Source organism: Penicillium verrucosum, assembly GCF_028828655.1.
Source record: "Penicillium verrucosum strain IBT 35672 chromosome Unknown utg000001l_segment0_segment0, whole genome shotgun sequence".
Taxonomy (NCBI): domain Eukaryota; kingdom Fungi; phylum Ascomycota; class Eurotiomycetes; order Eurotiales; family Aspergillaceae; genus Penicillium; species Penicillium verrucosum.
Genome location: NW_026643210.1, coordinates 1,435,039 through 1,461,505, shown reverse-complemented (window position 1 = coordinate 1,461,505; position 26,467 = coordinate 1,435,039). Strand labels below are relative to the sequence as shown.

Below are 26,467 nucleotides of genomic sequence, written 5' to 3'. Positions count from 1 at the left end.
CACCCGACCCTCCCGATATCGCGTTTTGCGTAGCGTTAAGGGCAAGGCAAACAATATGAGCAGTTCGAGAGTTCCTCTAATTCGCCTGCGAGTGCCAATCTTATTTATTCAATCCTCATCAAGGCCGATCAGTCCACGCAATGTAGGCTACGTCAACAGCCAAGTATCAAGTCATCCTGTGGGATATACAAAGCGATCATACTCATCCCAGCCAAATGAGAACAACCACATTTCATTCCAATCTGGAAGCCGACTGGCCGGCCGGAAATGCATGATCACCGGTGGGACATCCGGCATCGGCTTCGCCATTGCCGAACGATTTCTACAAGAAGGGGCATCAACCATAGTCCTCGTCGGCCGATCTCAAACACGCCTAGAGGAAGCAGCCACAAAACTCGAGCCTCTCGCAGTTACACTACCCGAACTTGGTGAGAGCAATGATGAAGTCGCAACTCGCGCCCCAGAAGAAGACAACCAGCAAAGCATGCAAGGAAAGATCCGTCTACTTGTCGGGGACGTATCAAATGCTGGGCCATGGATGCGGGAACTCGAAAAGGAGATGGTAAGCCACTTCGTCTATCTTGACGAATACTTCCTCCTAACCATTATCTAGGCAAATGTGGACATCCTAGTCAACGCAGCAGGAATTTCGATATCGAACATTCTGCCAAGATCCGAGCTGGAAGATATATCCACAATCCTACGTACTAATCTCGAAGGCGCAATTCTCACTTCACGCGCGTTAATGCGTGCCTCTATCCGCAGTCGGATTCGGAATCGGAGTGGTCCAGCTGCGGGGACGAAACCCCCGTCGAAATGCATCATTAACGTCTCCTCTTTACTCGCGCTCAAAGGTGGAACTGGCGCGGTTCCATACGCTGCTTCCAAGGCTGGCCTTCTCGGTCTGACACGGTCATTGGCTATTGAGGCATCAGCCTCGATGAAAGATATTGTGATTCGGTCAAATGCTATTGTGCCGGGGTATATTGAAACACCTATGGTTGCAGGTATGTTGGCTTGGACATTCTGTATTTGTTCGTGCGTTAGCTAATTTCGATGCTAGACTTCACACCCGGGGAAACGAGCAGGCTGAAGGATCTCATTCCTCTTCATCGATTTGGAAATCCACGCGAGATTGCCGATGCAGCTGTGTTCTTGGCACAGAATGAATATGCTAACAACTGTGTGCTCAATCTCGATGGTGGGTTGAGTGCCGTTTGATTCGAGTCAAGTGAAACGTGTGATACCAATGAAACAAGTGTATTTGTAATGCATAGATTGTATATATCAATCTACTTTTTAGACTCCATCGAGACGGCATCCGGCTCTCCATATGTTTCTGTTCTTTATAGGATTTACAGTGTAATTTATGTGAGTTATTAAGCTGAACCGTTTGAAGCGAGAAAACACCATATACTAGTCGGGGATCTCGCAAACATCGACTCCAAATTCTTTGCCCATACTTGTCCTTACCAGTCTCCACTCCTTCGACTTGATCCTCAATTCCCGCAAGGCTCAACCTAAACGTGAGCTTAATACTGTGCTGTTATTCTCATGCCATATTCTAGGTATCTATTAACCCGGAAAAGGTCTATTGAGCAGTTGAGATACAAAAGTCCCATAATGCATTATCATGTCCATATCCAAAGCATGCCCGTCAACCTGGGATTCTGAACCCCTCCGCTTGACTGAAATCAGGTTCGCCTTTATGCCATATGATACAGAAGAGTTTGAAGGGAATAGGTAGCAAGCAAAATGAAAAGGGGGAATACCGAAAGTATGAAGAGCATGATATCAAGATAAACAACTGTGATGGCTGCTAGTAATACCTTGAGATGTCACGTGAAGTTCTGTCTGCAACATTCAATCGTCGATCATGATCGCACCTCCCTCATCATCGTTGGCATAGTCATCAAGAACGATAGCTTCAACGCCATTCGAGTCAGGAACGGATGCACTGGCGAGCCGTTTAGCATCGTGGCTGCTGAGCTCCACCTCGTCACTTGAGCCCTCACGCTTGCGCTTCCCAGTCACTGTCGGGTCATCGGTAGAAGGCTGCGCAGGCTGCTCGGGCTGCTCCTGTTCGGGCTTCTCCTGCTCGGGCTTCAGCGGTATTTCAACCGACTTCTGCAGTGTGGCGGGCTTGGAGTCCTTGGAAGATGGCTCACTTCTGCAAGTCAATCAGTCAATATTGCCCAGTGTTATTGAAAATATGGCGCTTACCTTGCAATGATCACCAACTCAAGATTGACTCGCGTGTCTTGTTCATTCTCATCGACGATCGTGACGATACTCTCATTCTTGATGTCTAGGTCGGACAACCTTTTTACCAGGTTGTCCGTGAAGTCAGGGTCGTACATCAGTTGATTGCCAAAAGCAACGGCAACCTCCTTGCCATAACCCAGCTCCATCCGAAGAACGCCCTGGATGAGGTGTTCAAGAGTTGCTAGCTCGGGGTCAATTTCAACCCGAGCCACCGCGGGGGAACAGACAGCGCAATCGGGGTTTGGGGGGTTTAATGAGTCTGAGTTGATCACACGAGCACCGGATCTCTCGAGGAAAACCTTTCAGAGAAACAGCCTGTTAGCTTCAGTACTAGCGAGCACCCTTGCCAAATTCTTACCATTTTGGTGTGCATTAAATTGTTTTGAAACACCTTCAGTGACTGAAGAACACATAATCCGGCCGTCATGGCATTGGTGGTTGCAATGGCAGGAATGATATTGCCCGCCATCTCTGTAGAAGCTTTGTCAATAATGATCGACTTGGAATATGCACCCTTATTTGATGAACTCACGCTTGACATCGAATTTGGATTTGAGTTCGACTTGGAAAGTGGCAGCTCGGAGATTAGATGCTGCGGTAACGAAGTCCAAGGTGTCCACATCATCTTTATCGAATGTTAGGATGGGGGAATCTTGGTTCTTTTCTTGAAGTTGCTTCAGACGATGGGTCAACCGGTTCAAGCTGTAGCGTGTTAGCTTGTGGAGCATATTCCGTTGGCGACAAACAGTTCTTACCTGTCCCTGAACACACTGAAATTCTCCCCCAATGTCCATACTTTCTGGTCATGCGTGGAGATTGTCGAGGCAATCGAAGCGGATTCTTCTTGGAGTCGAGCGAAGTCAAGGGGCTCCGGTACCTCCCTTTCCTTCCACATTTCCTTCATGCCCTGCAATCGCATTATGTCCCTTCGAAAAACTTTATCAAAGACCTTCTCGTGGGCTTCCTCGGTGCCAATAGATTGTCGCAACTCTTTGAGCTCCAGTGCTTCCTTGCGTAGGTCTGCAATTTCATTTGCTGGCCGGGTGTCAGTTCCAGCGCCGAGTTATAGATGAGGTTGAACCAACCGTTATCGGGATTTTCTGTATTGTCCACCTCCGGTGCCTCGTCTTCGCTATCGCCGAAAAGTTCCCTACTCAAAGGTGAGCATCCGAAACAGAAATGTTAGGAACTCGATCTTACGGCAAGAGGAAGCTCTTCGCCCAAACGATGCAATGAATCGGCTGGCTTGGGTTGCTTCGGATCGTACACACGGGGAACGACTTGGGGGTTTGTTTCGGTGTGCAATCATAGCACTCGGTTTGCGACTAGTAAAATGCGCAGTCAATAAACGATCAATCTGCAGAGCCAGGCATCACTCTTGCTGCATACTTTCTGGATAACTTGAACTTGGCCATTGAAGCCAGTAGTTCCACTTTCGATCAAGGGTACATTGGCTGTAAGACACATCTTGTTCACATGGCGTCTTGCGGCGATGTTGTCTAGCGCATTGAACACGACGTTGAAGGACTCGAACCACGAGACGTTGAACTGGGTGTCCATAATGTTCGCATGGTAGGCCTCGAGCTTTGCGTCAGACCGGAACTTTTGCGCGACTTCCTTGGCAACCTAGATGAAAGGATCCATATCTCAGTATTCCATATCTACTATCACAACCCGAATGTGCGGCGCTTGAGTGAGGGATTATTGCAAGGGAGCGGCGCAAGTGCGCGGGGGTGGATCGGTTCGACGTACTAAGGCCTTTGATTTCTTAATATGCTCATGTCGAAACAGGAACTGGCGATTGAGATTGCTCAAATCAATGGTATCGAGGTCGATGATGTGGATTTCGCCGAACCCGGTCAGGACGAGGTTTTTCAGTAGCTCGCAGCCAATGCCGCCTGCGCCGACAAGCAGAACGCGTGACTATACGCGATAAGAGAACTGTCAGAATATATTTTCAGGCCAGCGTCACTTGAACGCCAGGATTACGCGCCAGCAGTGCTGTACTTACCTCTTTGAGGGAACGAGTAAGGTCCACCCCAAGGGAGCGCTTAAGGGAGCTATCCCGCATGGCGGGCAGTAGATGAGAGATCGCGATCAAGTAGTGTTGTAGTGTTGTAAAGGTTGGATGGTGTAGTGATGTGGTGATGTAGTGGTGTGTCTATTCTAGCGATAAATTGCGAAGGGAGAAAAGGTCAAAAGAAGGGAGCAAGTGGAAGAAGCCGGAAACAGTGACCGTTGTCGATGACGGCACTTGCTAGGAGCCTCACACGTGGGTTTCTATTTACTTTCACTCTACACCTTTCTTTCTTTTCTTTTCTTTTTGTTTTTTCTCCTTTCTTTCTTGTGAATTGATTAATAGATAAACAAATGAATAGAACATGTGATGTAGAATATAATTGAAGTTGTTTTGTGATATTTTCTATAAGTGATTATCTTTGTATTCCGACAAATGTATATATGTAGGCGCGTATACTCCAATCACCATCTTTTGGAGAACGAATGAGCTTGAGTTTGATCCCAAAATAGACGATGCTTGTTTCATGGTCATGACAATGATATCCATATATTCCTCTGATCAGGTACCAGGTAGGCCAGACCCGCAGAGCCTGTGTTACTATAAACTGAATTGTAACGTACAGATCTCCCTTGTACCTATCGTGAATACTTCTAGACACAAGTCAATATCACAGGCCAATACCACCATGGGTGTATATCTGAAAGCTTTCCAGATAACTACATTATGGGCATATTGTGCCTGCTTACATAACTGGTGACTCTATCCAGAAGACCGTCGGATCAAATCTCGGTGTGGCGAGAAAAGAAAAGGAAAAAAAAAAAAAAAACACGGATAGTTCAAAGGGTTCGTCGTATTCAAGTATTTTTTTATACACGTTTCCTTGTTTTAGCCTCAAAAGGATTCCAACATCCAGGTGGGGTGGAATATCTGCCGAGACTAGCTACTCACCGCAAGGAAATCCTTTCGATATCAAAAGGAGATACCCCTGACTTCATATCTTCCCATTGGTTTTCAATCAAGATCAAACACAAATATCATGCCATCATTGGACCCAATTCCGGCCCAGCGAAATGATCAAGTCGAGGCCAATTCCGACGATGAAGCCGATCCTGAGTTGGTAGAGCTTCTTCGCCAGCATTTCGGACTAGGTGAAAGGCCAAAGGATGCCCCACCAGAGACCAAAGTGCTTGAGGGGGCTCAGTATGTCTTCGACAATGCGATTGATATCGCAGTCAGCCTTGCTCATACCAAAGGTGCTGCTGAAACTATATGGCGTATGATGCAGAAGAAAGAGTATTCCACACACACCTGGTCGGAGCACGAATTACACCCACAGACCAAAGATGAGAACACAGTCGATTTCATCTTTACAATGGACTTGTTGAACTTTAGTTTCTGGTCTGACGAGGAGGAAGAGCCAAAACGGTTTTGTATCGAATATCGTGGCAAGCTGTGGACTGGTTATTGGAGTCTGGTTGCTGCGCTACAAAGAGCTCTTGATGAAGGTCAGTCCCGGTAAATGAGAAAAACTTCTGGCATGACGATTGCTTACCCCAGCTTCAGATATTCCAATCACAACCCCCGACTTCTGGGTGGACGAAGAGAGATGCACAGAGGAGCTACTCAAACATGTATTCCAATCTGCAACAGATGGAGAAATTCCTATGTTCAAAGAACGAGTGCAGTGCCTACGTGAAGCGGGCGAGGTCCTTTGCGAGGTATTATCCCTCACTACCTTGGCTAAACGAGTTATACTAACCGGACATAGGAATTCGGTGGCAGCTTCGTCAACTGCATCGACAGCGCCAACCTCTCCGCCGCAGGACTGGTCAATATCTTGACAGAGAGCTTTGCCTGCTTCCGCGACGAGACAGTCTTCCACGGAAAGAGAGTCCGACTGTACAAACGTGCTCAGATTCTAGTTGCTGATCTCTGGGCCTGTTTCAATGGCGAAGATTTTGGTGAATTCCACGACATTGACAAGATCACCATGTTTGCAGGTACGACTTTTGCAAGCCTCACCACCCCGTCAAACCCATCCTAACCGTATGTTATAGACTACCGCATTCCGCAGATGCTACACCAGCTGAACTGTCTTCGCTACGCACCTAAATTGGAAAGCCATATCCGTGACCTGAAGCCCATCGAGCCAGGCTCAAACTGGGAGATCGAGCTTCGTGGAACGAGTATCTGGTGTGTTGAGTTGATCAAACGAGAGATCGAAAAACAACACCCGGAGGTCAAAATGAACCGCCAAAACCCCCTTTAAAGAGCATTTCAAACGGCAGTGAGAACTCCGAAACCGAGAACTCGGATGAGAACTCGGATGAGAACTCGATTGAGTCGGGTGATAAATTGAAGGTCGTGGAAAAACCGGGAAAGACATATGGCATCAATGCGATTCTCATCGACTTCTTCTTGTACGACACGATGAAGAACCTAGAGGCAGAGAAAAATGAGTCCATACCTCATCACCGGACCAGGAGCATTTGGTACTGAGAATGAGTGGCCATTGGTTTTGGCGCCATTGACGGCGCATGGAGTTGGGTTACCACAATATTGACTTGGGACATTGGGTTGCTCTGGAGCAAAAGGCGCATACAATCAAAACATAGACATGGCAAACCCGATTTCTTTGCTTATCGAGGATGAATATAGAAATTACATGTTGATTCATATCTTGGGGTATCAATTGAATTAGCAGGCTGCGTCCCAATGGCAATAATCTCTCGTCGCATGACGGACGGGAGTTAAGCAGCTGCACCTCCGATACGGGAGATGATATCCGCTTTCCAATTCACATAATCCTCTTGACGATCGTCACTCAGCCAGTCAATTCGATCCTGCATCATCGTCCCCAGGCCGGGTAAAAGACCGCCCCGCGGAGCATGATCTGACTGCGAGGCACGAGTCCCACTCCCTGCTGCCGAACGTTTAGGCGGCCTAACACCCCTGAGTGTCGCATCCTCTTCATCTAGGTCTTGGTAGGAACGGCCTTCCTCATCTTCACCATAGAGCTGCCCAGCATACGGGATATTCTCGAACCATTCCTGGCCGTTGGCCCACCCTTGCTCCATGATAAGAGTGATCCATTGGTCAACATCATCGCGATGTCTCCGGTCATTAGCCTTGAGCCCAAGGCTGTTCAATGCTGTCTGACGCATTTCAATAAAAGTCTTCTTGTCCATCTTCTGCGCTTCGATGTCCGCATCTGCATCTGGCCCAGGGTTACGCCGACGGGCAAGCACAAGGAAGTACACAGCCACAGCCATGGCGTAGACCAGTTCTTTGAAATCATCGTCTTTATCAGAGCCATTGATAGAAACAATAGGCTCCAAGAAATCCAAGCTCTCCCGGTCCCATCCCGGTTCGTCGTTGGACATGCTCGACGTAAGATAGAGGACAGACGACACGCCAGAAAATATATGCGGAGGCAAGGTCCTCGAGATTGGAGGCCTAGACCAGGTGTTTGTGCGCGGGGCAGGTGTCGAGAGAATCTTGCATACAGTCCGAATGGCTGTCATTACCCAAGCCGGGGCATCTGGAATGATGGTTGACCCATGAATATCCTTCGCTCGGGGGACTGTAGCCTTTCTTGCTGTTTTCGAGGGACTCTCGAGCCTGTTTGCCGTGCTCATACTTCGTTTCAATGGTGTAGACTTTGAAGGTGTATTTTGTAGCCCTCGTGGTGTTGGTGCTACTGCCTTGGAAGGGGTGTTCCTGGCTGCCGTGCCCCTCGTTGGTGTGGTCTGCGCTGAGCCGACGCGTGAGGGTGTGCCTGGAACTGATCCGCTTGCTGAGCGTTTGAGGCCAGTGGAGCTTGATGTGAGAGATCGGTCGAGGTATGAATAAAGCTTTTTGTATACGCGCGGAGGACATGGCGCATGTCCGAGCAGTGGAGGAAGTTTAAGAGCTCGGGTCAGCCTATAGAAGCCAGGTGTAAGCAATTTGCATATTAGAATCAAGCCAGCCGTAGAAAGACTTCATTCAGGACCTGTGGCACACCTTCTGCAAGCGATTTCGGAGCAGGCATATGGTCGAGCGATTTCTTCTTCGGGCTTTAGACTGCTCGAGAAGCTCCGGGACTGTGCCACTAGTGACATTGCATAGCTGAGTAGTTCTTGTGGGAGATCATTGGCATGGGTTGGCACCAATGTGCTCAACGCCTGTTCCACCGGTCGGTTGTTCATTGTTCTTGAGATGTTGTGGATCAAGTCGGCTTGCTTGAGGAAAGGGCGAACTAGGATATGGCCGTACGCAGGAAATCCAGGAACAGTTGAGACAGCAAAAAGCAAAAGGTAGTTCCCGAGAACCTTCCAGCGTATCAAGATTTCAAATTGAGCTAACTCTGTCTGAATTGAAGGGATCGGACTGACAACCAAACATCTGCAATTGCCTGGCGAATTGATAAGGAAAGATGACTAAGCACTCTATCGGGCCCTGGTCACGATTCCGCATTTGGTCCTCTTGCAGTTCAGTATTACCTCCCAGGATCCCCTCAATATGTCTGTTACAGTAAGTTCACATATGAATTATGCTTCAGAATATGTCTGAAACTCTTTTTTCATGGCGAGATGCTAATTACGGTTGCAACAGTTACATACCACCCAAGGCGACCTCAAGGTCGAGCTTTTCTGCGAAGCAGTACCCCAAACGGCGGAGAACTTCCTCGCTCTCTGCGCATGTGGCGCATACAATAACACGCCGTTTCACCGCCTCATCGCAGGATTCATGGTCCAGGGCGGAGACATCTCTCTCGGCCCCGCCGCGCATCAAACCAGTACGAAACCAATGCTCGATTTCGAGATTCCGAAAGGTGGCACATCGATCTATCACCCGGCAGCAATGAACCAAGAGATCCATCTCCCGTCGCTGCGACACAACGCACGGGGCATTCTCTCAATGGCATCTCGTCCGGTGAAGGATAGGACGGCGCCCGGCTCTCAGGGCGCAACGGGCGCAACGATCAACGGGAGCCAATTCTTCATTACGTTCGTGCCGGCACCACATCTTGACGGCGCCAGTACTGTGTTTGGGAAAGTGTTGAATTTGACCCCCCCAGGACGAAGGCGGTGATGTTCTTGCCAAGCTCGAGAAGGCAAATGTTAAGGTCGACAAGAAAGGAAAAGTTTCTCAACCCAAGGAGGGTGATAGCTTTAAAGCATTCAAGATCAATAACGTTACTATCCACGCGAACCCCTTTGCGACGTGAATTTTGACACTCGAATTCTCTCATGAATGCTGGATAATATCCCGGGATCGAGCTGCGAAAGCCACGCTCAGGATGGACACAGCTATTAGCTTAAGCTGAAGGCACCTGAAATCATATCATGTGAATTCCAAACCCACTCTCTCCCCAGTCATCTGAGTCCAGCTGCTTACCGACGCCTCTCTGTTGGCTTTATCGATCTGTTTTACCAGCACCATTATGTGGCATCGTGAAATACGGCACACTCTGTTAGAATTACCACCAGAAAGTGGGCCAAGAAGATGGGTGGACACATTTTGTCTAAGGATGAACACTTGCTGGCAAACTCTGGGTCCGACTAGATCTACTTGAGGGATCAAAAGAACGCAGAGAGACGGAAAGGGAAAATACATCGAGGTATCGAACATATCCAACAGTGTCGATTATCATCATAACCCCTAAATTAGATCCTGAGATCTGAAACAATATCTAAGAGCAAGACAACCACTTATTCCTATTTATAAACCTCGCATTCCATCCAATTGTGCCCAACCCTCCTCTCCAAGGCGAAATAAATCCTGCAAAATTTTAACCTGCAGTTCTACCTATGTCTGATCTGAGTGCGCCGCATAGTTCAAGAATGACAGAGCTGAACATGACATCAAGAACCGAATGATTTGGAGGTTGGCTGGTGCCGCTGCATTTCCAAGATACGCATCCACAAAATCGGTTGTGCTTTCTTCCATCTCCTGTCTCGTGAGGCCATATTGCTCGCCTGTTCGTCGCAGCATATGTACGAAATGGCCTAGGTCTCGCTCTGGTACCCCAACCGGCTCACCATTCTCGTCCAGAGAACAGTGTAGCGTCGTCGTGTCGATCATAGTGACATGCCCCGTCGCGCGGTCATACAATAAATTTCCAGGATGATGGGCATCCCCGTGCACGACAGCGGTGCGCGGGCGAGTGGCAATATCACGCTTGCAGTCGGCAATAAGTTGATTCATTTTAGCGGGGAGCTGGTCCGCTTCGAGTCCCGCGGAACGAATAATATCTTTGTACACCAATGCCTGCTGGACTCGTTTCGTTGCCGCAGTAAAATACCACTCGAGATATTTTGTACCTGGACGGCCTTCAACGCTATAAGTGTGTAATCTGGCTAAGGTACGTGCAATTGCTTGTACGCCTGCAGTGAAAATAGATAGCATCTCTCTAGATAGCATCTCTCGTCTCGCAGGTCCCGGCGGCAGGCGGCTCATTTGCATCATGAGCTGGTAAAGGGATATCCCGGGGGCAACTTGATACGTGACTACACCAGCTGGTTTAGTATCCCACGTCATCCGCCCAACGGCCAACGGGGCGGCAGTCTTGATGTCACCGTTGGTCTGCAAGAGAAGCCATTCAAGGCTCGACAATTCCTCCGTGATCCCGTTGTCCAACCCGTGGACGAACAGTTTAATTACAGCAACCACACGGCCTCTGAATGAGTCATTGGATGCCAACGATGTCTCTCCGTTAACAAATTCATCGTTGGCATGAGCTAAGAAAATGATAGCACCAGAAAAACCACCAGGGTGAGTGGGATCCAGACTCCGCAAGTTGACAGGAGATCCCACCAGAAGAGACATGCTCTTCTAGCGCCGAAATAGTCGGAGCTATCTCTGGAAGATTTTGCATGATATCTTCGGCCTGTTTCAAGTTCGGCTTTCCACTGCGATTTCGCATCCGTGCAGCTCGACGCATTGACGATACCACGCTCATCCCAAGTGATGGACGAGGCCATGATGAATATGCCGGTGCAACACTGCCATGAGCCATCTGCACTGTATCTCCCTTGCCCTCTATCGCGGAGCGAAGCAGAGCCTTAGCGGCGTGTTTCCACGAATAACCTCGCATGATTCGTTGTAGAGAGCGAGCGTGCCGCCTCGTTTGCTCCGGGTAGCATCTCACCTGGTCTATCCGATGAGCCCAAAGGGCTACACGCTGGCTTGTCGGTGAAGGCACAATTCCATATGTGCTCTCATCCATCAACACACAAGCCTGACCAGATTCTGACGGAATGCGACTGCGATCAAGCGCAAGCTGGCCCGCACCACTTTCCTGCGTCACTAGAATGGGAACGCCCAGCCCGGCAACTTCGGTGAAGATCATTCCGAATCCCTCGTGCATTGATGGCATAATCACCAGGTCCGCGTTGCAGTAGAACCTCGACACCGCGTTAGGATCATTGGAGAAAGGGTGCAACCTGACAAGGGCTGGCATGCCTGACATCTCGTCCACCACCTGTTTCCAGCGCTCCACGTCCTCTGCTGGGAGTCCCAGTACGTCCAAAGAGATATCGTTTCCAGAGAGTGCGATATTACGCACAGCGTACACAGCATCATCTAAACCTTTGGCGGGATCATCTGCTCGACCAGCGAGGAGGACTCGAAAGAGGTCGTTCGGCTGTCGCTGCTGCGCGCAAGCATCACCCGTGCACACGCCTAGTACTAGTTCATGGAAACGAGGACCCATCATGTTGGCTCGTGGCCGATTGTATTGGCGCATTCACTCGCGTCACGCGCCTCAGTTGTTAGCACAGGCCCAACTCCAACGGCCAAATCTGCTTTAGGGAGAATCATCTCAGTGGACTGTCCATAAGCAAGCCACTGTGCCTACTTCCGTGGCAGCCTGATACTTTGATCAAAAGTGGTCAGCTTACCAGTTACTATCGTATTGCAGCTGAAGAGCTATGTAGTTGAGCGAGAGCAAATCGGATGAAGTACCCGGGAGCCAAAAGGTCGACCCACCCAAAACCACGGTTCTTCCCGCTGCTCCGTCCCGAACTTTAACCTTAGGAATCATGTATCGTACGGATCAATTGTCTTTCCAGAATTTGGTATCGCGCAAATAGAAATATTATAGTCTATGAACTCTGGACCACAATACGACGGCTTGAACGGTGTGAAATACATCCAACCCTAGGTCGCATATTTTGAGCATACATATTCTGTACTGTACTCCATATATATGCCTTGAATAGTTCGAGTCAACATAGGTTGATAAATTATGTGGTAATTTTATCAGATGTAAATTCTAAATCTCTACGTCAAGTCACATCATGCCACAATAAATGTCTACCATTTGGGGCAATTTATCACGCGAGCTGCTCCTCGTATAGTCATTGCAAATTCTAATCTCGGGATATGCATTGACTACGACTAATAATAAACTTTACGGAGTGCTCCGTATGGGGAAAAGACCAACAGAGAGTCAAAATATACTGGAAATAAAACCAGGTTATTTCGCAATCTGGCTGCAGTAATATTGGCACTGCCTACCACGGCGCGGTAATATGTCAAATCGTTACAGGTAAATGACACATAGCGAATACGATGCTTGGTCAATCCACCTAATCTCGGTAATTAAACCCAGATCATCTTATTGATCTACACTGCATCATCAGAAGGTAGGCAAATCCTCTGATCAAATTGAACTTAAGGATAAAGGATCGTAGACGCTTGAAACCTTTACATGCATATTTAAGGATTATATATATATATATATTTGCCGGTAGAACGGGCCAACGATACTATATTCAGTTAAATTCTTGTCTCTTTCCCTCTCAGTCTATTTATTTTTGTTCGTCATGCGGTGTCCAAGTTTGATCAAAATAAGGATAAAGTTGAATGCCTGAGCCAAATCGCTGGATCCGATGGTAACTTCCGCAAGCATATAGATGCAAAATCAGGAATTTGCACCTACGTACAAGTAAAAGTACACGTACTGGAAATATCAACCATTTGTACCGAGTATATGGAGTACACAAGTTCCAAGACTGGTGACCTTGGCACGATCTTCAGGTCAAACATGGATCGATGTGCAACACAATTTTGCATGGAAAATTACTAGCCAATCTAGCCATTACAGTGGCGTTACTAGTCTCGATCCGGGGCCTCACTAATTGACCACTGATTGACAGCACCACGGTCAAGATTGAAACATGGGTACACGACAGCCCAATTATGAACCTTCAGGTTTCAGTCTCGCAGCCAAAGCCCCGCATGGGAAGACGATCGCGCACACCTTCCCGGGAGATTCCCATCCTTCCTGTCTGAACTACCCGGTCAAAGTCAACCTTAGGATCTAGTCACTGATTATCGAGAGCTTGTGGCCATGGATTCGGCTATCGCTGCTCATGAATTGCTCCAATATCTTCGCTTTGCATATCCTCCGGTTTTGCTAGTGATTCTTTTTGTCGACTTTTTAGTCCATTCATCCCAGGTAGCCAAAAATGCCAGTTGGAATACTGAAGTACAGTATGGCCCCGGTGGAAAACCACTGCCTAGTCGAACTCGAAGAATGATGATGGCAGTAGCCAGGGACTTGCCCACGGAGCTTGCGCGGAATAGATCCAAGGGCTGGTTTGTTTGGCTATGTCTTTTTGTGTTGGCAACCTATATTGCAGAGGCAGCGATTCATATGGCCCATGCTATAATCTCAATGTCAGAGCAGTGGTGGTGTGGTCAAGCTGTGGTGGTGAGACTTCTGTTTCAAAAATTGAAACCAAAACTGATAAAATAAACTAGGTATTTGTCGTTGGGTCTTTCTTTTCTCATACCGCCATCTTCATCTCTTTACTCGATACAAACCCTGCACCATCAATCGCGCAATTCGTCCCATGGCTGTCGGCCATTCCTTTCGAGGTAGCAATTCTCTCGACTTCAGTCTCAATATTTTTCCGTCCGCACCGTGAACCTACAATCGACGATCCATTCGGCGGAAGATTACGTACGAAGATCACAAGTTGGGAGGCATTGGAGATTTCCGCAGGTTCTGTGCGGATTTCTCTTCTCACGCTGCTGGTCGCGTCCTACATTTTCAAATCGGCCCGCAAACATCGCGCCTTCAAGGAGGCCGAAGAAGCTAATGCCGGAGAGACGACCAGCCTGCTAGATTCAAGAGGCAATACCAACTCGGACGACAGTGATGGCTTGACCGATTGTCAACAGACTCCCGAAGTAGAAGCTTGGGTCCGGCCTTTGACGACTCCTTCCACCAACTGGATGGAATATCTGAGTGGTTATTCCCTATTCTTTCCATATTTATGGCCTTACAAATCTCTCCGATTGCAAGTTGTCGTTGTTATCTGCTTTGCTATATTAATTGTCCAGCGAGCGGTTAATATCCTAGTCCCATATCAGGTGGGAGTGATCGCAGACTCACTGTCCACCAGTGATGAAACTTTGCAGGTGCCTTGGATACCCATCTGTTTGTATATCATTTACCGTTGGCTTCAAGGCAGTCAAGGTTCTCTTGAGTCAGTTCGTTCGAATCTGTGGATTTCAGTGAGCCAGTATGCATACATGGAGTTATCAACCGCTGCATTTGAGCATGTTCATAACCTAGGCCTGGACTTTCATCTGGGTAAAAAGATGGGCGAGGTTCTTTCTGCTCTCACCAAAGGCAGCTCAATTAACACTTTCCTTGAGCAAGTGACCTTTCAAGTGTTGCCCATGTTTATTGACTTGGCCATTGCCATTGGATATTTTCTAGTCGTATTTGACGTGTACTATGCATTGGCTGTCGCTGTCATGACATTCTTCTACCTCTATTCAACTGTCAAGATCGCCTCTTGGAGAGCCAATATGCGACGCCAAATGGTGAACGCTTCCAGGCAGGAAGACGCTGTCAAGTAAGTTTTACTTCCCTTTACTTGTCTCGATTTGTCCCATCGGGCTTGACTAATCTATACAGAAATGATTCTCTTGTTTCCTACGAAACCGTCAAATACTTCAATGCAGAGAATTACGAGTTCAATCGCTATCGAGGGGCGGTCTCGGACTACCTCAGGGCAGAATGGTATTCTCTCTTCGCACAGAATCTGATGAACATTTTCCAAAATGTCATCTTTATGCTCGGCCTTCTAATCACCTGTTTTATTTGCGCCTACCAGGTTGCTCGCGGTCAACGTGCAGTCGGCCAGTTTGTGACTCTCCTTACATACATGGCTCAACTTCAAGCCCCATTGAACATCTTTGGTACCTTCTACCGATACATTCAATCTGCGTTGATTAATGCGGAGCGTCTACTCGAGCTGTTCCGCGTCCAGCCATCGGTAGTGGATGCACCCTCCGCAACACCACTAGCAGTCTGCCAAGGCCGAATCACATTTAACGATATCCAATTCTCGTACGACACACGACGACCTGCGCTCAATGGATTGACCTTTGACTGTAAGCCGGGTACAACTACTGCTCTGGTGGGTGAATCAGGTGGCGGAAAATCGACAATCTTCCGTTTGCTGTACAGATTCTACAATCCGAGCAGCGGAAGCCTTTTCATTGACGGACACGACACCCAAACCTTGACAATTGACTCCGTGCGAAGACACATTGGCATTGTCCCACAAGACACAGTTTTATTCAACGAAACACTTATGTACAACCTCAAATACGCCAACCAAAACGCTACTGATGAGGAAGTCTATGACGCCTGCCGTGCAGCCAGTGTACATGACAAGATCATGGCTTTTCCCGATAGATATGAAACCAAAGTGGGAGACCGTGGATTACGACTAAGTGGTGGTGAGAAACAGCGCGTTGCCATTGCCCGAACCATTATCAAGAAACCTCAAATCATCCTGCTTGACGAGGCAACGGCCGCATTGGATTCCGAGACGGAGCAGAATATCCAAGAAGCACTATCCATTTTATCGCGTGGGCGCACTGTACTAGTGATTGCCCATCGGTTGAGTACCATTACCACTGCTGATAACATTGTTGTATTACACGAAGGTCGTGTCGCCGAGAGTGGGACCCATGAGCAGCTTCTCGCTTCTCGGGGTCGATATACCACTATGTGGCAGAAGCAGATCCGTGCGCAGATAGAACCTGTGGGGTTCGAGGTCTTGTCGGGCAAGATATAGATTTGGATATTTGGAAATCATTCAGTGGATTATACATATAGGGTCGGTGCCTTGCCTATGGAGAAACGAAACCCTGCAGGGCTAATTTCTTGTTTAAGGGAAAAGGTCAAGAACGCTTGACCAAATGGATGTCAGTCAATGTTTAATCCTAATACTTAATATATGTATCTCTTTGCTTTGGGGTGAATTGGAACAATTCGAATGTGAAACCTCGCCCGGTGTATTTAAAGCCGAACAGGCCCGAGTAAGTATCCGAGTAAGTATCTCGATCTAGGAAAACACTGGGAATATAGTACTTTGGAGCTGAATTGTGCAGGTAATGTGACAAATGAACTCACAGCGCCCAAAATGGCCCGGTGGCGTTTGCATAAGCCTAGGGCCCATATGCAGGGGGTATACTGTGTTTGAGGATCACACATAAAGAATATTCTTTTGGTGTCGACCAATTGCTTTTTGCTTTTGAATTTCAGTTGTTTATATGTCATATTGCGACGACTCCTGCATGTATGTACAATCCATTCACGTCAATGCTGGATGAGCCCTAATTATGTACTATATATCATGCATCCTATGAGGGTTTCGGGGTTTCCGGGTGGTCTTGGAGGATTTCAGCCTATTGCCACATGTATTACGGAGTACACGCTTAAGACAATGTCTAATACATAGTACGTCTATTTCCTGTGACTCGATCTCGATCTGTGCGATGTCGAGTTGTTCACTAGTGTAACTAGCCTGACAAGTGCGTTCATACGCTAACTATACTCCTTTGTAATTTACTTCCATACAGGATGTTCACTCGTAAATTACCCTACTTTGTTCAGCTACGAATCGTTCGACCCTCAGTGGTTTTTTCCCCTTTGTGCACACATTCATTTCTGGGCATGAAGCGGATTCTGTGACTGGATAACCTTCGGGGCATAGCCTCAGCTTTGGTAGTAGTGACACACCATTCAAAGAGCCCAGAGCCCAAGATTATCGTTGGCCTTTTGACTAGGCCCTACTGGAATGAACCGGCCGAAGAGAACCGTCGTCGGATCCAACCCCCGCCCTTCCGGCTTCTCTTCAATGGTCCATCAATAGTGGCTTTGTTCATGGTATCTCGGGTTATGCGATCTCCCTTTCGCTTCTCCAGTGCCGAGAGGACATTGGGGCAAGTAATTCGGGGCTCTTTCGCCGACTATGCTCTGCCGCAACTCGCCGAATCTTCCGAATATATCTGCCCTCTATCCCTATACTATTCCTAAGCCAACTTGTGTACTTATGCAATGCGTTTCAGTGGAAATCTGCGGATGACTGGTTAGGCCGGCTAAAGCCTTTGACAGCGCCATGGGCTCATATCTAATATGTACTTTCGAGAACTAGTCTACCCGACAATCTATCTTACTCTCAAATGGCCAGTTCGAGACTTTCTGTGGTGGGCAGTTACAAGAACACCTTGTCCTGGTACGATCGAGGCGAGCAAACATGCTTTACCGTTTTCTACAACTTGCACGGGAACCATGCTCGTGTTAGGTGTTGTTATGGTGGTGGCATCTGAACTTTGGAACCGTTCTGTTAATATGAAGTGCCTGGGGTTTGCAAGAGGATTTGAAAAATGGGCTTCGTGTTAATGGATGCAGCTTCGAGAATGGATGGACCTCAGAATGATGAAGACATACGATCAGTAGCAAACATATAAAGTACAGGTATTCATCATCTCAGATCTAGTATAGCTTCAACCATTCAACCATTCAACCATCTCTCATCGGCCATGCACTTCGGGATAACCCTTCTCGGTAGACCTCTGTTGCCAACTGTTTTACTATTAAGTAGTGCAAAATATATTAGACAAAATAACTTTTATGACTTCATCCCTATGTATGACTGTATATTTTCAATGACACCAGCAGAAAAGTACATATCACGAACGCCGTTATGCAAGAACCCCAAAAGAATCAGATCATCCCAAGTTTCATGAGATGGGTATACATCATAAATCCTTCGATTACTCCTTCTGAGTGGCATCGGCCTTGGCAGCATCGGCCTCGGCCTGGTCCGCCTCATAACCCTCGGTCTTCATGTCTGTTAGACCAAGATCATCTTCCTCCTCGGCAGAGCGGGTGTAGTCCTCAGTAGTGATCTGGTGGTCGATAGCCGGGCTGCAAAGATCTTGCACGTAACAGGAGGCCATCGGGTCTTGCAACGTGATAGCGAACTTGAGCTCGCCGCTGATAGCCTGGTCGAGACGGCTGAAGAACCTTTGCCACTTATCCTTATCAGAAGAGACCATGCTATCGCCTCCAGAGCGTGTGGAATCGTCAACATCGAAAATGGCACCCTTCAACTGATCCCTGATCTCAACTATAAAAAGGGTTAGCTGGGTAAATCTAATCAAATAGTAGAGGAACTAACCTAGCAATCCCTCGACTGTGGTGAAACGTCCACCGAGGGTTCCTGGCTGAACATCCAGGTCAAGTTCGGGACTGTAAAGTCCGGCTGTGTCACTCTTGAGAATATCACGCGAGAGATCAACCTCATTATCGACCTGGAGAGTGATACGCTTGCCCTTCTCGGGTACCTCGCCACCGGTCTTGATTGCAGAAGATTTGTAACCGCAGTGTCCACAGTTCGTGCCAAACAGCAGAACTTCCTTAAAGTAAGGAATGTTAACCTTCTTAATGTTCACCTCGGCTTCCTTATTACAGCCAGGACACTCGGAAGGAATGGTGTAGACCTGGCCGTCGACGATATCGAGATCGTCTGGGTCGCCAGCCTCCACCTCAGCTGTATCCTCTTGGTTGACAGCGTTGGCGTCAGCAGAAATTCCCAACTCCTCATTCTGTTCGTGGGTACGCGGGTATTCATGGCGTTTGTACTTGTTGCCACGATCGGTGCTGTTAGGCGCGATCCACGAATTTCCAGTGAGGTCATCGAGGGAGACGGTGAAAGGGAAAGCGTCCTCGCGTGACATGATCTTCTCGAGACTGTCGATGATCGGCACAAGGGCAGCGTGAAGTTCAGGGGCTTGGTCCTTACGGAGATCTTGCTCTCCAGACAAACTTTCATGAATAAGTTGAACCACTAAAAACAACGAGGTTAGCATCGTGAGATCGAGCTTTATTGCATTGGTTTTCACATACTGCCTTCGACATTGGTCAACTGGCCGGTTCCCTTGGGGACCTCAATCTCGTTGCCGAGCTTAGTGGTAAGCTTGAAGCCTGAAACATCACTTCGGATGACTTGGCGCTAAATTATCCAGTTAGCTCGAGCGGGAGAACATGCATGATAGCTAGAGATAGATACCTGAAGATCCTCCTCATTCTCGACTCTTAAAGTGTAAACAGTTCCACGCTCCTGGATCTGGCCTGCCGATTTGATCGAGTTGTTCTTGAGGTGGCAATGTTCACATTCGAAACTCTCCAGGATGATGTCTCTGAAGTAAGGGACTCGGAGCAAAAGAAGACGCGTGACTCTGATTGAAGTGGTTGAAAGTTAGCAATGTGTAAGCCATAAGAATTGAATAGTAGAAACGAACCCTTGCTCGTGGCAGTTCATGCAAAGTGACTCGATTGCCATCGCGCCAGTGTCATCATCACGCTCCACAAGATCGCCGGGCTTTTGGAATTGCGACTCAAACTGCGCCTCGAGGGCATCATTGTCGGCTTTGCTGACCATTGTATAGGAGAAAAGTTTGTGAAAATTAATGAGAAATGAGAAAACAAGTTGACTCTGATATCCCAAGGCAAATATTGGTGTAAATAGGAATACCCGGGGGAAGTTGTAGTGAAGGCACTGAAGCAAGAAATTCTTATCGCAAAAAAATTGTCGGAGCCACGGGAACATTCCTTCCTGTTCTGCGCGGGGCAGAAGGGCTGAGGGGCTGACAAAGAGGGGGATGAGGTAATACAATTTCTGCCACTATATGTGTCACCGCTTAGCTGTACTTGGAGGGCGGTGAGGTGGATAACTATATTTGGCATTGAGATCTACATGCGATGATTGCAGATCTTCATGTAGAACATACATTGTGTGCACTGTGCATGAATCTAGCTAGCTCAGAATGCGTATTCACGGTCTTCAATTTTCTCGTTGTATTCCCCGGTATTCCACTCAATATCAGAATCTGCGAATATAGGTAGTTAGCATCATCTCGGAATAGAAGGGGTGCTCGGGGGTACTTATAAAAAAAAAGGTGGCCGTTTCCACCACCAAAGTGGTAGAAACGGCAGTCTACCGGCTATCGCCTGGCCAAACATTCTGCTCCCGTGTAAAGACCATCATTGACACAACGTCCAAGTCCCAATGACAATACAATAGTCCCTTAGCGGTATGGAGATCGTCCGAATTCCAATTCGTCGCTTTTCAGTTCATTTCAATCAGACAATGCGGACGAGCCTGAGCCGGGAACGCATAGCAGCAGATGAGTATCGTAGACAAGCCAAAGCTTTGATCCTCACTCGAGAGAGGTCCCACGACACCCACTGCATGACGCACACACGTTAGAACCGACCAAGGACATCGGCCCCATGCCGACTGAAAATGGGCTGATGAGTCAAAGCGTTCGAAAGATAGAAACCGTACATTTCTCTGACCAGAACAATTGCGATCAATCGAGAGGTAAGAGGGCGAGCATCAAATACAGGCGCATACAGGAGTTGAGGAATGCTGGGAGCGGACGACAGCCGATGAACATATCCCTCAGACCCACAAACCCACACAACCCCACACAACCTTCACGAAGACAAGCCAAACTTGGTCGAGACACAGTAAGCTCAACCGAATGTGCTCAACCGCCATCCATCTCCGCAATTCCAGTCCACCCGCTATTGTTTCACCGATACCGTCGCATGAGTATGAAGCCGAGTCTCCCGTGTGTGGTACAGTACCCTTTGGGACAGGTTTTTGTTTCCTCTCCCGGTTGACCCAAGGGTCTTGCAGGAGGGCGTGTTGTGAAGCGGACAAAGAACATCCAGAAAAATCGCTTCCTTCTTCCCGAAGGAAGGTACAATGATGGAAGTCATTGTTGATGTCGGCGCCCATCAATCTATTCACAAACTACTTTGCGAAGAGATGGTTAACACGGTCGGTCGGGATCTTCTGACGAAGTCGAATCGGTGGCGGGTGCCGTGATACGAGACGCCTAGCCGCCTGTGAGGCGTAGGAATAACAGAGCCCAAGAAGGTGGAACGCGGGGGCAAGATCCCCAGGGATCCTGGAATAGGAAACATGTGCAGGAGCAGACAGTTGATGCTAGCAGAACTGAGGAGAGAATACAGGCAAATAAGTTCGAAAAACATCAAATAACTCGGGGGAAATCCGTTGCCATCCGGAACGAGACAACAGTTCGCAATCTTCGATGTGCCCCTGAGAGCAACGTCGAAGAACCATAGGGCAACATAACCAAACAACCTCGCGACAACTTCAACTGTGAAAATGCCTGGGCAATTTTCAGGGAGAGGAATGTTGATTCCGGCGAGTGGATTATTTGGATATACTGACACTATGACCGTGTGTAAGGATACTGCTGTGTTCTAGGCTCTAAATCTCCGAGCCAAGCAATTTGATGCCCTAGGGTATTCGAGACTTAAATGTCGCATTCAATCGCCATCAGGTCGCGCTGTCGTGGTTGGTCCTAAAGGTGACATCTGATACGGAAGTACCCGACATGCTTCACCCGCGTTCTCTTCTCGCTGAACTGATATCCGAGGCATAGGGCGATCATCCGTTTGTGACCGGCATGCAGCGTCCAGCATTGGTAAACCGACGCGGTCTCCTTTTGGATAACGCATAGTAAACCGTCTTTGGTGCCCGAAGGCTCTGGCTAAATCGAATATCTTTCGCTTAATCGGACCATCACAGTCTGTTTCAGCTAATCGTATTATCCGGCATGCGCAATCCGTGAAACTGTGTCCGTGGGGACATTGAACCGAGGAGGGCTTAGGGTTTGACTCCAATGTCTTCTGCGCCGAAATGATACGAGTCGCCGAGGGCGAGACATATGTCACGGTTCACCATTGAAGGTAGCAGAGGAAAATGAAGATCTGAGAGGGTTGATCTGTACATGTGTACCTCGGGGGGCAAGAGACTCGGGTGGCGCCACACTCAAAGAAACGGTCACGGTGGAACTCCAACAAGTCTGAACAGAAATTGGGTCCAATGAATATTGTAAAAACAAGCAAGATTCGGGGTAGCTGAGGAACTGGTCACGGCGGTTCAAGTGTCTCTTCAAAGGGTGTGGAATGAGTAGTTAGTGGATAAGAGTTAGTAACAACAACATCTCCGAGTTGACGCGACACACCAATACGGGCAAGCGCGGACCACGAGACTGACGCGACTTACACGTGACTTACACGCGATGTGACTTGTACTTTCCTGTTATGACATAATCAACGACAAACGCCAAGGCCGCAATTGTTCCTGATTATTCATTCAGTTTTCGAACTGGACAATGTCGATGAGGCCAATACCCTCATTGGCGTGAGTTTGACATGATAGCATCTTGCAAGTATTCATGATGGGAGGCCCACAGCAAATTCGCGAAGCATTTGACATTGCTAAGAACTTTCTGACCCCAGTCCTCGATCGAGGTATGCACGTTCGAGATATCAAGTTACATTAGGTCTCTGGGGCTAACCCTCTTGAAGAGGAAATACAGAAGACTCAAGGTAAATCTTTGCTGCATATCCTCAGTCAGCCTCCGGGGGAGGATGAGTGTGCTGGTGATGATGATGCGAGACCAACAGTGATCAATGAGGCTTTGGATATCTTGATCGATATCCATAGATCTTTTGTTTCACCTGAGGACCAATATGGGTCTCTTCAGTCATGTGGGGAGGTTGAAGACTCGCCCTCAGAAGATGCCAAGCGCCGTCGGATGCTACATGCATTGCTGGACCTGATTTCCCTAGAAGGAATATATCCTTCGCTATCATCTGGTGTTGGGATTCCCCTGCAGCAGCGGGTGATCTCGGTATTACCAGCTGGCGTAATTGCAAAGCAGGCTCAAACGGTTACTAGCAGTGTACCGCATGACGAGCCTCTTTTGCGCCGCATAATTGACGTTCTCGTTGACGTTCTCTTCGACCCAAAGCCAAGCCTCCAACCGATCATTCGTGGTCGTATATTAAGTGACATAATTAGTGGCACGTCTGATCTGGCTTTCAATCCAAATACTGTGGCATCATCTCACAAGAAAACGTATCAGAAAACGCTGGCCAAGATCATTGATGAGTATGTTTTCATTGCTTTTGCTATTTCTAGTAATATTAACAGTCTACAGCACCCCAACAACCGTCTTGTTGCCCACATTATCTGCGTTCCTCCAGTCAGATACTGCGCAATGGTTCAAGTCAACAATATCTAGCCAGATCTCACAAGTTCCGCTACGACTCGGTGGAGTAGTGCAAACCATTATGTTCATTGCATCACAGTTCTCACCATCGCTAGGCCTGGAAGCACAGGACCAATCAAATGGCCCTCGTTTAACTGTGCAGGCCATCATGCAAATCTCACGACTCCTTTCCTCTGTGCCATCGGACTTTGATCCAACTGTCTATTTTGAGACAATCGCCCCCCAGCTGCTAGCATTAATCGACGGTGATGATCCAGATCTGCGGAAAACTGCATCATATGTTGTCGGTAATGGGATTTTGGGGAAACGTGCTTATGGTGCTCCTGGCACAGTTGGGCACTCCATCTTTGTGGAGCCGATATTCAATGCACTCGCCGCGAACCTCGATGCTAAATCGAGGCGATGGATCAGTCGCTTCACCGATATTGAAGGCTCTATGCCGGACCCCCCGGAAGCGGATCCTACATCCAATGTCCTAGTAGATGGCGTCACAGTCGACCTGGCTCTAAACAGACTGCGATGTCTGACATTGCAGCATCCAAACCCAGGTCTTGTGAAACGAATCGTGTATCCGATTCTTCTTCCGTTGTGGGGCTTGGCCTGTTTCTCCCAGGAGGAAGGACTGGCTTCATTCCATGAAAGAGTCTTGCCCCTTCTCCAGACGTATTTCGGAATCTCCGTTGGAGCCCAACCCCTCAAAAAGCTGGTTGATAATCTTCTTTGGGATGGGGGTGCGATGTGGACATACATGGAAGATTCCAACGCTGGAATCGCGTTGCAAAAACGGAGTGAGAAAACAAACGAGCATTCAAATTTGGTGCGGTTGATCGATTCCCTCCAAGCACGAGCAGAGCTTTTCGTCAGTCTCATTGGCTCGGATCCTAGCAGTGAGGAACGGACCGGTGATATCTTCCTCTATGTCAGTCAAAACTGGCTCGTGCAGCCACAGGGCTCTGCAGTCCCTCGCAACACATTGAGCGGAGGCCCCGTTGGTGAAAGTGACAACATTATTCAGAAGCTTGTCAGTGCCAAGGTTGCAGAGAAGCTGCTTGAAAACTTCAAAGAAGCATTGACTCGACGCCCGCTCCGAGTTTTAGAGCTTATCAAGCAAGTCATTGATGGGGAGCTGCATAGATTTAGCGCACAAAAAAGGGCGATGCAAGGCAAAGTAAACAGCAAGGTATCCCTGTCATCTTTAGCTCATATCGTGGAAACCAAGGACAAAGACAAGGAGGAATCAGGGAATGACTCCTTCGAGTCCGTCTCCACAGCCTTCAGTTTGATGTCCACGCTTCTTGCATCCGCTGACTTTTCTCCCACCGCTGAAATTGAGCCCCTCCTTGGATCTCTTAAAAAGGATCTCGATCAACTCATCCCCTTTCTCCCTTCTACCCTCTCCAAACCAGCAACTACCTCCTCTATGTTGCTAGAGATTCACCTTGCCGGTGCAGCTGAAACCTCAATCAAGGCAGTACCAGCTCATGTTCAGGACCTGGACATGCATCGTCAAGCACTTGCCAATCTCAACTCAGATCTACCACCCGTGCAGGCCGAGGGCCTTTCGCTGATTTCGAAACTAATCATGAGCTCGTCACCCGTTCTTGACGTAGGGTCAACCCTCGCACTCCTGCTCTCAGTTATCACAGACGCATCCAAGACCGCTGGCAACGAGGAATACTCATATCTGGGTGCAATCAAGATAGTTGGTACACTTGCATCACGTCACCCACGTACCGTGATCAAAACCTTGGTCGAGGAATACGCAGACAGACGCGAACAAAGAGCATTGGACGAAAGGCTTAGGATTGGTGAGTCTCTACTGCGAACCGTCCAGGAATTGGGAGATGCACTGGCCGGTGAGACGGCGAAGATTCTTGGTGAGGCTATGGTTGCCGTCGCAGGACGGCGTGGCAACAAGCAACATGCACAGCAAACCCGCAAGAAGCAAATTGCGAAAGAGAAACGAGAACAGGAACGTGCACAACGAAAGGAGAACGAATCGGCCATGCCCGAAGGCTGGTCCATTTCATCTGGAGTAGCCAAAGCTGCTTCCGAACTCGACCTCACCGAACTTCATTCGGACGAGGAATCCCCAGAGCAATCGGAATACGCCACAAATGTCGTCGCTGCATGGGCTGCTGGTGCATCCGCAGATGATGCCCCTGATGACCTTCGCATCCGGGCATCGGCCATCTCCATTCTTGGCTCAGCCATTGATGTCAACATCCTCGGTCTCGGCCCTACCATTCTTTCTTCCGCCGTTGAGCTGGCTCTCGCTACCATAACCCTCGAAAGGGAACCGGAGAGTGCCATCCTCCGCCGGGCGAGTATTGTTCTGATCCTAGACATTCTCAAAGCCCTTGAAGCAGCGCGGGAGACACGCACGAACCAGGATATCGGGTTCGGCTTTTCCCTTTTGGACGACTCGACTTCAAGGTTTGGCACTCCATATGGTTCCAGCATGCAGGGGCAGTCGACCATTGGCAATATACCTGCCATGCTACGCACTCTCCGCTTCGTCGAAGGTTCCGAGGAGGATGGGCTCGCTCGTGGAAATCTACGGGCTTTGATTGAAAGTTTGGAGGCTTGGTCGGAGAAGTCTTTGATGTGGGGGATTGGCGCTCATGACGATCAAGATGCCTTCAATCCACAATTTGGACTGGGTGACAGGATCGCCGGTCTCCGGGTTGATCCCATGGCAGGGGAAAACACTGGACGTCCGCGCATTGAGGAGGTTGAATGAGCTAAATGCTCAGATAC

General features: G+C 48.4%; 10 protein-coding genes across 10 annotated transcripts; 6 read left to right on the top strand and 4 right to left on the bottom strand.

Moving 5' to 3' along the window:
- Positions 1-55: 55 nt before the first annotated feature.
- N7516_000546 (SDR family NAD(P)-dependent oxidoreductase) lies at positions 56-1,221 on the top strand (the record flags this gene model as incomplete). The annotated part of the gene is made up of 3 exons (XM_057213268.1): positions 56-562; positions 614-1,007; positions 1,064-1,221. The coding sequence occupies 3 exons, from the start codon at positions 56-58 to the stop codon at positions 1,219-1,221; spliced, it is 1,059 nt and encodes a 352-aa protein (XP_057075151.1).
- A 642-nt stretch (positions 1,222-1,863) lies between these two features.
- N7516_000545 (E1 ubiquitin-activating protein ubaB) lies at positions 1,864-4,816 on the bottom strand (the record flags this gene model as incomplete). The annotated part of the gene is made up of 12 exons (XM_057213267.1): positions 1,864-2,170; positions 2,224-2,564; positions 2,624-2,736; positions 2,798-2,967; positions 3,021-3,300; positions 3,351-3,415; positions 3,466-3,590; positions 3,655-3,891; positions 4,018-4,188; positions 4,277-4,426; positions 4,565-4,687; positions 4,751-4,816. 12 exons carry the CDS (start codon positions 4,814-4,816, stop codon positions 1,864-1,866), a joined length of 2,148 nt encoding a protein of 715 aa, XP_057075150.1.
- Positions 4,817-5,321: 505 nt separating this feature from the next.
- On the top strand, positions 5,322-6,784 carry N7516_000544 (queuosine 5'-phosphate N-glycosylase/hydrolase; the record flags this gene model as incomplete). The annotated part of the gene is made up of 5 exons (XM_057213266.1): positions 5,322-5,790; positions 5,849-6,003; positions 6,054-6,285; positions 6,343-6,524; positions 6,557-6,784. The coding sequence occupies 5 exons, from the start codon at positions 5,322-5,324 to the stop codon at positions 6,782-6,784; spliced, it is 1,266 nt and encodes a 421-aa protein (XP_057075149.1).
- Positions 6,785-7,035: 251 nt separating this feature from the next.
- Positions 7,036-8,475, bottom strand: N7516_000543 (uncharacterized protein; the record flags this gene model as incomplete). The annotated part of the gene is made up of 2 exons (XM_057213265.1): positions 7,036-8,209; positions 8,291-8,475. 2 exons carry the CDS (start codon positions 8,473-8,475, stop codon positions 7,036-7,038), a joined length of 1,359 nt encoding a protein of 452 aa, XP_057075148.1.
- Positions 8,476-8,788: 313 nt separating this feature from the next.
- Positions 8,789-9,497, top strand: cyp5 (uncharacterized protein; the record flags this gene model as incomplete). Its single annotated transcript, XM_057213264.1, has 3 exons — positions 8,789-8,800; positions 8,882-9,313; positions 9,348-9,497. The coding sequence occupies 3 exons, from the start codon at positions 8,789-8,791 to the stop codon at positions 9,495-9,497; spliced, it is 594 nt and encodes a 197-aa protein (XP_057075147.1).
- A 581-nt stretch (positions 9,498-10,078) lies between these two features.
- N7516_000541 (uncharacterized protein) lies at positions 10,079-11,987 on the bottom strand (the record flags this gene model as incomplete). The annotated part of the gene is made up of 2 exons (XM_057213263.1): positions 10,079-11,010; positions 11,087-11,987. 2 exons carry the CDS (start codon positions 11,985-11,987, stop codon positions 10,079-10,081), a joined length of 1,833 nt encoding a protein of 610 aa, XP_057075146.1.
- A 1,638-nt stretch (positions 11,988-13,625) lies between these two features.
- On the top strand, positions 13,626-16,377 carry N7516_000540 (uncharacterized protein; the record flags this gene model as incomplete). Its single annotated transcript, XM_057213262.1, has 3 exons — positions 13,626-13,988; positions 14,039-15,144; positions 15,207-16,377. 3 exons carry the CDS (start codon positions 13,626-13,628, stop codon positions 16,375-16,377), a joined length of 2,640 nt encoding a protein of 879 aa, XP_057075145.1.
- A 923-nt stretch (positions 16,378-17,300) lies between these two features.
- Positions 17,301-17,719, top strand: N7516_000539 (uncharacterized protein; the record flags this gene model as incomplete). Its single annotated transcript, XM_057213261.1, has 2 exons — positions 17,301-17,471; positions 17,510-17,719. Coding segments are annotated over 2 exons (381 nt in total), but the record flags the coding sequence as incomplete, so codon positions are not given.
- Positions 17,720-18,361: 642 nt separating this feature from the next.
- zpr1 (zinc finger-containing protein ZPR1) lies at positions 18,362-20,031 on the bottom strand (the record flags this gene model as incomplete). The annotated part of the gene is made up of 5 exons (XM_057213260.1): positions 18,362-18,717; positions 18,769-19,437; positions 19,497-19,602; positions 19,660-19,828; positions 19,892-20,031. The coding sequence occupies 5 exons, from the start codon at positions 20,029-20,031 to the stop codon at positions 18,362-18,364; spliced, it is 1,440 nt and encodes a 479-aa protein (XP_057075143.1).
- A 2,836-nt stretch (positions 20,032-22,867) lies between these two features.
- N7516_000537 (RTP1/Tango6 family protein) lies at positions 22,868-26,450 on the top strand (the record flags this gene model as incomplete). The annotated part of the gene is made up of 3 exons (XM_057213259.1): positions 22,868-22,943; positions 23,001-23,586; positions 23,636-26,450. The coding sequence occupies 3 exons, from the start codon at positions 22,868-22,870 to the stop codon at positions 26,448-26,450; spliced, it is 3,477 nt and encodes a 1,158-aa protein (XP_057075142.1).
- Positions 26,451-26,467: the final 17 nt, after the last annotated feature.